General features: G+C 42.4%; 1 protein-coding gene across 2 annotated transcripts in view; it reads left to right on the forward strand.

Annotated features, from left to right (window-relative positions):
• Positions 1–11,657, forward strand: part of LOC133636021 (ephrin type-A receptor 7-like) — a 584,329-nt gene that overhangs the window by 478,915 nt on the left and 93,757 nt on the right. For both annotated transcript variants that reach the window (XM_062029623.1, XM_062029624.1), the window contains exons 7-8: positions 7,593–7,872; positions 11,336–11,444. In XM_062029623.1, coding sequence (XP_061885607.1) covers positions 7,593–7,872; positions 11,336–11,444 — 389 coding nt within the window. The remainder of the gene's footprint in view (positions 1–7,592; positions 7,873–11,335; positions 11,445–11,657) is intronic.

Consider the following 11,657-nt stretch of genomic DNA (forward strand, 5'->3'; position numbering starts at 1 on the left):
AATTCATATTCCAAACTGCCTTTAAAAAGGAAATGTTTGAATTGTACTAACGATAGATTGAGTTATTTTTTTTTGCACAACTGTGATGTATTTCTGTCAAATATTAACTTCAGGGCTTTTTCCTCTAAAACAAAGTTTTGGTAGACTGCCAGCATAAATCCATTGTGACGCCCCAAATCCTTTCATTCTAATTCCGCGTGCGGCGCCGGCTTCTGAGCGTGAACAGCGGGTGAGTCATACTCGGAGGTAGCCACACTGAGGTAAACACCGTGTATATTTACTTCGGAATGGAAGGCTTATTGGAATACATTTCACGGGACGGCATGTTGAAAATGTCTATGATAGGAGAAGTTTAAACTGAAATATCTCATCACGGCTTCTCGGTGGGATTTTGCTCGCCCCGCAGCCAACAGACATATTTTGTCACAGCAATTCTACCATACAGCTGTCACACTTGCACCGTTTACATACGGCACATTTTCTAGCAACGGCTCACTTTTTGCTGGCCTAACATAACCAGAAATCATCATCATAATTAAAGATAAAAGTCATTTTTAATTTACTTTCCCTAAATATCTAAAAGTATTCATAGTCTCTTCATGTCTTGTTATTAGATTAGAGTTTTTATCCAATCAGAATTCAGCTAGCTTATGTTGCCATGCTGTACCAAATCTGTCAACGGACACATACAGTTGATAGACAATTGCGATAGCCAATCAGATCACGAGTTGTTGTCAGCAAGGCCTTCTCGCTGGCCTCACGTTGAACGTGACGTTCACTCGTCCTGTGATTGGATACTCACCGGGACCGTTAGCGGATGAATTTGAGAGTTCAAATATTTTATTTCTTTATTTTTTTCACGTTTAATATGTTTTTTTGCAATTTTAATTTTGACACTACCACATAAGATATGTTTTAATGGCTGATGCGGGTTTATTGAGTTTTATATGCGCCAGAAAATAACCCGATTTGTACACTGCGCACTGTTGATGTGATTCAATGCCCATGTAGATGTTGCCCCCCCTGTGGGTTCTCCTGACACAAAGATTCTTCTTGTGAGCCCGGCAGTCCGAGGTAACAGTCTTTTATTTTCATGCAGTGATTGCCATCCATCCATCCATCCATCTTCTTCCGCTTATCCGAGGTCGGGTCGCGGGGGCAGCAGCCTAAGCAGGGAAGCCCAGACTTCCCTCTCCCCAGCCACTTCGTCCAGCTCCTCCCGTGGCATCCCGAGGCGTTCCCAGGCCAGCCGGGAGACATAGTCTTCCCAACGTGTCCTGGGTCTTCCTCGTGGCCTCCTACCGGTCGGACGTGCCCTAAACACCTCCCTAGGGAGGCGTTCGGGTGGCATCCTGACCAGATGCCCGAACCACCTCATCTGGCTCCTCTCGATGTGGAGGAGCAGCGGCTTTACTTTGAGCTCCCCCCGGATGGCAGAGCTTCTCACCCTATCTCTAAGGGAGAGCCCCGCCACCCGGCGGAGGAAACTCATTTCGGCCGCTTGTACCCGTGATCTTGTCCTTTCGGTCATGACCCAAAGCTCATGACCATAGGTGAGGATGGGAACGTAGATCGACCGGTAAATTGAGAGCTTTGCCTTCCGGCTCAGCTCCTTCTTCACCACAACGGATCGATACAGCGTCCGCATTACTGAAGACGCCGCACCGATCCGCCTGTCGATCTCACGATCCACTCTTCCCTCACTCGTGAACAAGACTCCGAGGTACTTGAACTCCTCCACTTGGGGCAGGGTCTCCTCCGCAACCCGGAGATGGCACTCCACCCTTTTCCGGGCGAGAACCATGGATTCGGACTTGGAGGTGCTGATTCTCATCCCAGTCGCTTCACACTCAGCTGCGAACCGATCCAGCGAGAGCTGAAGATCCTGGCCAGATGAAGCCATCAGGACCACATCATCTGCAAAAAGCAGAGACCTAATCCTGCAGCCACCAAACCAGATCCCCTCAACGCCTTGACTGCGCCTACAAATTCTGTCCATAAAAGTTATGAACAGAATCGGTGACAAAGGGCAGCCTTGGCGGAGTCCAACTCTCACTGGAAACGTGTCCGACTTACTGCCGGCAATGCGGACCAAACTCTGGCACTGATCATACAGGGAGCGGACCGCCACAATCAGACAGTCCGATACCCCATACTCTCTGAGCACTCCCCACAGGACTTCCCGAGGGACACGGTCGAATGCCTTCTCCAAGTCCACAAAACACATGTAGACTGGTTGGGCAAACTCCCATGCACCCTCAAGGACCCTGCCGAGAGTATAGAGCTGGTCCACAGTTCCACGACCAGGACGAAAACCACACTGTTCCTCCTGAATCCGAGGTTCGACTATCCGGCGTAGCCTCCTCTCCAGCACACCTGAATAGACCTTACCGGGAAGGCTGAGGAGTGTGATCCCACGATAGTTAGAACACACCCTCCGGTTCCCCTTCTTAAAGAGAGGAACCACCACCCCGGTCTGCCAATCCAGAGGTACCGCCCCCGATGTCCACGCGATGCTGCAGAGTCTTGTCAACCAAGACAGCCCCACAGCATCCAGAGCCTTAAGGAACTCTGGGCGGATGTCATCCACCCCCGGGGCCTTGCCACTGAGGAGCTTTTTAACTACCTCAGCAACCTCAGCCCCAGAAATAGGAGAGCCCACCACAGATTCCCCAGGCACTACTTCCTCATAGGAAGACGTGTTGGTGGGATTGAGGAGGTCTTCGAAGTATTCCCTCCACCGATCCACAACATCCGCAGTCGAGGTCAGCAGAACACCATCCTCACCATACACGGTGTTGATAGTGCACTGCTTCCCCTTCCTGAGGCGGAGGATGGTGGTCCAGAATCGCTTCGAAGCCGTCCGGAAGTCGTTTTCCATGGCTTCCCCGAACTCCTCCCATGTCCGAGTTTTTGCCTCCGCGACCGCCGAAGCCGCACACCGCTTGGCCTGTCGGTACCTGTCCGCTGCCTCAGGAGTCCTATGAGCCAAAAGAACCCGATAGGACTCCTTCTTCAGCTTGACGGCATCCCTCACCGCCGGTGTCCACCAACGGGTTCTAGGATTACCGCCACGACAGGCACCAACTACCTTGCGGCCACAGCTCCAATCAGCCGCCTAGACAATAGAGGCGCGGAACATGGTCCATTCGGACTCAATGTCCAGCACCTCCCTCGTGACATGTTCAAAGTTCTTCCGGAGGTGGGAATTGAAACTCTCTCTGACAGGAGACTCTGCCAGACGTTCCCAGCAAACCCTCACAATGCGTTTGGGCCTGCCAGGTCTGTCCGGCATCCTCCACCACCATCGCAGCCAACTCACCACCAGGTGGTGATCGGTAGAAAGCTCCGCCCCTCTCTTCACCCGAGTGTCCAAAACATGAGGCCGCAAATCCGACGACACAACTACAAAGTCGATCATGGAACTGCGGCCTAGGGTTTCCTGGTGCCAAGTGCACATATGGACACCCTTATGTTTGAACATGGTGTTTGTTATGGACAATCTGTGACGGGCACAAAAGTCCAATAACAAAACACCGCTCGGGTTCAGATCCGGGCAACCATTCTTCCCAATCACGCCTCTCCAGGTTTCACTGTCGCTGCCAACATGAGCATTGAAGTCCCCAAGTAGAACGAGGGAATCACCCGGGGGAGCACTCTCAAGTACTCCCTCGAGTGAATCCAAAAAGGGTGGGTACTCTGAGCTGCGGTTTGGCGCGTAAGCGCAAACCACAGTGATTGCAGTGATTGCTTTCCAGCAATATATTTTTGCACTTTTCAGTCCAGCGTGTCTCGTTCCGGCTGCTGCTAATAAAGGCGACAGGTGATTAGATAACAAGGCCCACCTGGGACATCTACCTGTCGCTGTCTTCGAGGCCGGTCCTTGCACACCACGTTCCGCGGCAGGCCCGCAGGCCACGCCCCCCTCCACAGCCAAGTAGTGCGTAAATGTGTTTCTGTATAGTATTTCATCAGCAATGGTCATGTGGTGACATAAATGATGGTATTTTGAGAGGTAATCATTGAAGTCGGACACCACTGAAGGCCTAGGTGGGAAACGCACGGGGTCTGGAGGAAATGCTTTCATCAAAGAGTTCACCTTTAAAAAAAAAAAAAAAAAAGGGTCTTTTCTAAGAAGCCTTTCAGTCAGATGATTTAAAATGGTCAGCAGAGGGTCGGGTGGTTGTATTTTAAAGGCACAAGCCTTTTCACGACCACAGCAGATAAAGGCCTACTCTCCTGTATGGCCTCATCAAAAGTTGACGGCTAACCGATTAGGAGAAGGTGATGCAGTTTAAGACTATTTCCAAGAGCGGAAGTGGTGTTGGAGAGAATTGAAGGAAGGTGGGGAGCAGATGAAAGTGATATAACCCAGTGAGACAGGACTTATGTTGCAAAGCTCCGGAATGAAAAAAAGCAATACGACTTACACCACACTGCGACAAAAAGCGCTGAGGCGTTTTAAAAAAAATGGTATTGTTTAGGGCGGATGATGTATTTTTCTTCTCCTGATTAAGATGCCCCTTTAAACCGCCGCGCCGCATAACAGCTAAAAATATTGTTAAACGTGGCGGTACGGTGTTTCAACCTGATAAATTACAGGCAAAAGGAAGAGCGGTATTTGTTGTCCCCCACCCCCACCCCCCCACCCCCACCCCCCACCTCCTTGTGAAGGAGATGCCTATTTCTGGGTTTTGCATTGAATTGGATGTACACTATATTGCCAAAAGTATTTGGTCGCCTGCCTTGACTCACATATGAACTTGAAGTGCCATCCCATTCCTAACCCATAGGGTTCAATATGATGTCGGTCCACCTTTTGCAGCTATTACAGCTTCACCTCTTCTGGGAAGGCTGTCCACAAGGTTGCGGAGTGTGTTCATAGGAACTTTCCACCATTCTTCCAAAAGCGCATTGGTGAGGTCACACACTGGTGTTCGTCGAGAAGGCCTGGCTCTCAGTCTCCGTTCTAATTCATCCCAAAGGTTTTCTATCGGGTTTAGGTCAGGACTCTGTGCAGGCCAGTCAAGTTCATCCACACCAGACTCTGTCATCCATGTCTTTATGGACCTTGCTTTGTGCACTGGTGCACAGTCATGTTGGAAGAGGAAGGGGTCCGCTCCAAACTGTTCCCACAAGGTTGGGAGCATGGAATTGTCCAAAATATTTTGGTATCCTGGAGCTTTCAAAGTTCCTTTCACTTGAACTAACTCCTGAAAAACAACCCCACACCATAATTCCTCCTCCACCAAATGTCACACTCAGCACAATGCAGTCTGAAATGTAGCGTTCTCCTGGTGACCTCCAAACACAGACTTGTCCATCAGATTGCCAGATGGAAAAGCGTGATTCATCACTCCGAAGAACAGGCTCTAGGGTCCAGTGGCGACGTGCTTTACACCACTGCATCCCAAGCTTTGCATTGGACTTGGTGATGTATGACTTAGATGCAGCTGCTCGGCCATGGAAACCCATTCCATGAAGCTCTCTCCGTACTGTACGTGGGCTAATTGGAGAGTCACGTGAAGTTTGGAGCTCTGTAGCAACTGACTGTGCAGGAAGTCTTTGCACTGTGCGCTTCAGCATCCGCTGACCCCTCTCTGTCAGTTGTTTCTAAGTGTCAAAAACTCGGGATTTTTTCCCTCAAAAAGTCAGGATTTTTTCCCTCAAAAAGTCGGGATATTTTCCATCAAAAAGTCGGGATTTTTTTCTGTCAACAAGTCGAAATGTTTTCCTTCAAAAAGTCCTGATTTTTTCCCTCAAAAAGTCTGGATTTTTTTCCATCAAAAAGTCTGGATTTTTTCCCTCAAAAACTCGGGATTTTTTTCCCTCAAAAAATCTGGATTTTTTTTCCTTAAAAAAAAATTGGGATTCTTTCCCTCAAAAAGTCGGGATTTTTTTCCCTCAAAAAATCGGGATTTTTTTCCCTCAAAAAAATCGGGAATTTTTTCCCTCAAAAAGTTTGGATTTTTTCCCTCAAAAAGTCTGGATTTTTTTCCATCAAAAAGTCTGGATTTTTTCCCATCAAAAAGTAGGGATATTAACCGTCAAAAAATCGGGATTTTTTTTCTGTCTAAAAGTCGTGATTTTTTCCATCAAAAAGTAGGGATCTTAACCGTCAAAAAGTCGGGACTTTTTCCGTCAAAAAGTCGGGATTTTTCTGTCAAAAAGTCGAGATTTTTTCTAAGTGTCAAAAAGTCGAGATTTTTTGCTGTCAAAAAGTCGGGATTTTTCCTGTCAAAAATTCAGGATTTTTTCCGTCAAAAATTCAGGATTTTTTACGTCAAAAATTCAGGATTTTTTATGTCAAAAATTCAGGATTTTTTATGTCAAAAATTCAGGATTTTTTACGTCAAAAAGTCTGGATTTTTTACGTCAAAAAGTCTGGATTAATTCCGTCAAAAAGTCTGGATTTTTTTCCGTCAAAAAGTCTGGATTTTTCCCTCAAAAAGTCGGGATTTTTTTCCCTCAAAAAATCTGGATTTTTTTCCCTAAAAAATTTTTGGGATTTTTTCCCTCAAAAATTCTGGATTTTTTTCCCTCAAAAAAATCGGGAATTTTTTCCCTCAAAAAGTTTGGATTTTTTTCCTCAAAAAGTCTGGATTTTTTTCCATCAAAAAGTCTGGATTTTTTCCCTCAAAAAGTCTGGATTTTTTCCATCAAAAAGTCTGGATTTTTTCCCTCAAAAAGTCTGGATTTTTTCCCTCAAAAAGTCTGGATTTTTTTCCCTCATAAAATCTGGATTTTTTTCTTTCAAAAAATTTGGATTTTTCTGTCAAAACATCTGGATTTTTTCTGTCAAAAAGTCTGGATTTTTTCCAAGTGTCAAAAAATCTGGATTTTTTCCTGTCAAAAAGTCTGGATTTTTTCCAAGTGTCAAAAAATCGGGATTTTTTTCTGTCAAAAAGTCGGGATTTTTTTCCATCAAAAAGTAGGGATCTTAACCGTCAAAAAGTCGGGATTTTTCTGTCAAAAAGTCGGGATTTTCTGTCAAAAAGTCGAGATTTTTTCTAAGTGTCAAAAAGTCGAGATTTTTTGCTGTCAAAAAGTCGGGATTTTTCCTGTCAAAAATTCAGGATTTTTTCCGTCAAAAATTCAGGATTTTTTACGTCAAAAATTCAGGATTTTTTACGTCAAAAATTCAGGATTTTTTACGTCAAAAATTCAGGATTTTTTACGTCAAAAATTCAGGATTTTTTACGTCAAAAATTCAGGATTGTTTACGTCAAAAAGTCTGGATTTTTTACGTCAAAAAGTCTGGATTAATTCCGTCAAAAAATCTGGATTTTTTCTGTCAAAAAGTCCAAATGCGTCCATTCTTCCTTTTCTGTCTACACACTGTGTCTGCTTGTAAGTACTCTGTGATTGTGCACTGCCGAACATGCTCCTCTGCTCGACCGGTACTTTTCAGAGGCGGTATAGTACCGAATATGATTCATTAGTATCGTGGTACTATGCCAATACCGGTATACCGTACAACCCTACCAGAGAGACAGCTCCTATCTCAGAACAATCCTAAATTGAGGCCATGTTCATTCATATCGTCCAGCATTAGAAATGTTGAATTCATGTATCTTTTCTGTGTTTCCCAGGAGCAAAAGGACCAGAGTTATTCCACCATGAAAACGGCCGCCACCCGGATCAGCGTCAACAACCTGAAAGCCGGCACCACCTACGTCTTCCTCATCCGTCCCTTCACCACGCCCGCACCCTCCTCATCCCTGGCTTCGTCCCCTCTCTCCTCCTCCTCCTCCTCCTCCTCCTCCACGTATCCCTCGTCCTCATCCTCCTCGTCCTCCTCGTCCTCGTCTCCTCCTCCCATCGACTACGGAGCCTACAGCGCTCCCCTGGAGCTGCAGACTCTGGGAGAGTGTGAGTCGCCTTTTAACACCTCCTTCTCCTGTTCTCGCCCGCCACTTGAGTGGGGTGGCGTGGGCGTCTGGCCAGCCTAAACAATGTCGAGAGAGAGAGAGAGAGAGAGAGAGAGAGAGAGAGGGCGATGTGACAGGGTTTAAGATGATGTGCGAAGTTTCAACGCTGTCTTTGATACCACCTCAGAGTTTACTTTTGACTCTCTGTGTGGGTTTTATGCCTCCAACTTCTAATGAAAACAGCCATTTTTTTTTAGTGCTTCACATTTACGCCGTCAAATTTACCTAAAAGCCGCATCTCCTACGCTCGGTCAAAGTTCCAAATCCACCACGGCACTTTTGTTCTTTCCCTTTAAGACCCGCAGGATTCGGCGCAAAAAAAAAAAACGTGGTTGACCTTTTTTGTGTTTTGGGAGCGAGGGCTTTTGTTTCGCAACATAACTTTTGGGATGATGCCTATCGTTGCCTGGGGCGAGCTAACGTGTCAGACAAGTGATGACCTCGCAAACTTTTCAAGGGAGCCGCAGTCTAACCTCGTGACGGCTGCATGGGGAATATAAGCGGATGCCAGGGTCGGCCTGTCTCGTAAACACTCAATGTGGTTGTTTAGGGACACTTGAAAAAGATTTTTAAAATGTTTTTCTCTCTTTTAACTTCCTAAGTCACTATTGCATCTAATAGCACATAATTGTAGTGCATTCAAGTAACCTTGATTAAAGTTCGGAACATTTGTTTTTAAAGACAGTGGAGGCTTAACCCCCTCTAATAATATATGTAATAATTATCAATTATTACAATTGTATTTATTTGTCATTTAATTTTAATGTATTTATTATAGTTGTTTTAATTGTATTTGTATATATTATTATCCATGAATGATAATCCTACATGAATCAGTTAGGCTGTACCTTACACTACAATGTCTTGACATATTTATAATCATATTTAAGTTAATAGTCATAAATTATCATGTCCTAGGCTTTTGAAAAATATTTTTAAATTTTTTTTCTGTCCTTTAACTTCCTAAGTCACTATTGCATTTAATAGCACATAATTGTAGTGCATTCAAGTAACCTTGATTAAAGTTCGGAACATTCGTTTTTAAAGACAGTGGAGGCTTAACCCCCTCTAATAATATATGTAATAATGATGAATTATTACAATTGTATTTAATTTTAATATATTTTTCATATATGTATTATAGTTGTTTTATTTGTATTTGTATATATAATCATTCATTAATGATAATTCTACATGAATAAGTTAGACTCTACCTTACACTACAAAGTAAAGAGAATCTTGACCTACTTTTAGTCATATTGAAGTTAATAGTAACTGATTATTAAAACTCTTTATTTAAAATTTGTCGGCACTATTTAAAACATTCTCAACAATTTATAAAAAGAAGAACAAAAGAGGCAGGGCAAAAATGCAAGACTTATGAAAACAAACTACTAAATATTATGAGAAAATGCAAAAGGGATTATAATAGCAAAATACTAGAGAATAATAAAACATACATACAAGGTACAAGGAATATATTAAATAGTATTAAAAACCGACAAAAACATATTTTATCAGATTTTTTCAGTTCATGTCAATTATTTAATTTAAATTATTCAATTTAAAACAGCTATGTGTTAACCCAACTCTTATAAGTGCATGTACATTTGTGGAGTGATTATGTGGAATTAAAGTTAAGTTAAAGTTAAGTTCATGTGGAAATAAAAGTAATAACATTCAATTTTAAAAAATACATTTAAAAAAAACGTAACATATTAAGGATATATTTTATTCATACAAACTAAATTTGATGAAGCATTTTTTTTTTTTTGAGTGTTCATGGATGTTATTATATATGTATATGTAATTATATACTAAATATACTATATTCTATTATAAGATATAATTGTTGAATACATTCATGTATTCGGTTGTTGATAAATAATCAGATTATAATATGTGACTGATAGAGCAGGACATTGAGCTTTTGCTTCTTCCTGCCCCTTTTCAGAAACATTTTTATTTTATTTACCTTGTAAAAATTTTATAGATAGAGAGCATTTTTGGTTGATAAATTCTAAAAATTAAAAATTAAAAAAAGACACAGAATTTCAAAAAAAGACACCACCAAATAATTTAGTGTGGTTTAAAGGCTTACCTTAAAGTATTACCTTAAACCTTATAAAAGTTGTTTTCTATTCAAAAATATTGGAGATATTGCAAGCTTCATACTGTCTATTAGGGTTTTATGTGTTTTAAAAGCTGGGTTTAACCAATTAACTCAATAAATAGTTTTTTTAGTGCATGTAAACATGCGGAGTGTGACTTTAGGTTTAGGTGAGGGCCCTTTGGAATAATCTGCACAACCCAAAACCGGTGAAGTTGGCACGTTGTATAAATCATAAATAAAAACAGAATACAATGATTTGCAAATCCTTTCAACCTATATTCAAATGAATACACTGCAAAGACAAGAGGTTTAACGTTGGAACTGGTAAACTTTATTTTTTGCAAATATTAGCTCATTAGCTCAGAACCAAAGATGAAAAGAACCATCCGGATTGTTATAGGCGCAAAGTTGAAAAGCCAGCATCTGTGATGGTATGGGGGTGTATTAGTGCCCAAAGCATGGGTAACTTACACATCTGTGAAGGCGCCATTAGTGCTGAAAGGTACATACAGGTTTTGGAGCAACATATGTTGCCATCCAAGCAATGTGTTTTTCATGGACGCCCCTGCTTATTTCAGCAAGACAATGTCAAGTGTTACAACAGCGTGGCTTCATAGTAAAAGAGTGCGGGTACTAGACTGGCCTGCCTGTAGTCCAGACCTGTCTCCCATTGAAAATGTGTGGCGCATTATGAAGCCTAAAATACCACAAAGGAGACCCCCGGACTGTTGAACAACTTAAACTGTACATCAAGCAAGAATGGGAAATAATTCCACCTGAAAAGCTTCAAAAATTGGTTTCCTCAGTTCCCAAACGTTTACTGAGTGTTGTTAAAAGGAAAGGCCATGTAACACAGTGGTAAAAATGCCCCTGTGACAACTTTTTTGCAATGTGTTGCTGCCATTAAATTCTAAGTTAATGATTCTTTGCAAAAAAAAATCAAGTTTCTCAGTGTGAACATTAAATATCTTGTCTTAGCAGTCTATTCAATTGAATATAAATTGAAAAGGATTTGCAAATCATTGTATTCTTTTTTTTATTTACCATTTACACAACGTGCCAACTTCACTGGTTTTGGGTTTTGTATAATCTCTAATAATAATAGTAATAATAACAATAAGTGAGTAGCATTGAAGACCAAAATGAGACCACAAACACAATATGCATGCAATAATAGCCTCTTTACACCCAATAATTAGCTCCAGATGTATTGTGTGTTCATGTTTTGATTAACACTGCAACGTATGGTCGTTTATTTCATTTTTACAAAGACATGTGTTGTATATTGCAGTGGCTCTAGCGTCCAGTGAACAGAGTCCAGTGGTGATCATCGCCATCGTGTCGGTGGCAGCGCTCGTCATGCTCCTCTCCATGGGAGTGGGACTGCACATCTGGAGAAGGTAGAGAGCTTTAAAGTGATACACATGCATGCACGCACACACACACACACACGGTTATTAATTCTAGACACAACACGGGTTTATGTCTTTAATCCCCTCAACGTGTTAGACAGATGTGCGTTTTGCATGCGCAAACACCCGCATCTCACATGTGCCTCCATTGTAATCCAGATTACATTAATCCACAGATTAAATGAATCCCTCTCTCTTGAA

The sequence above is a fragment of the Entelurus aequoreus genome, linkage group LG20, assembly GCF_033978785.1.
Source record: "Entelurus aequoreus isolate RoL-2023_Sb linkage group LG20, RoL_Eaeq_v1.1, whole genome shotgun sequence".
NCBI classification, from domain to species: domain Eukaryota; kingdom Metazoa; phylum Chordata; class Actinopteri; order Syngnathiformes; family Syngnathidae; genus Entelurus; species Entelurus aequoreus.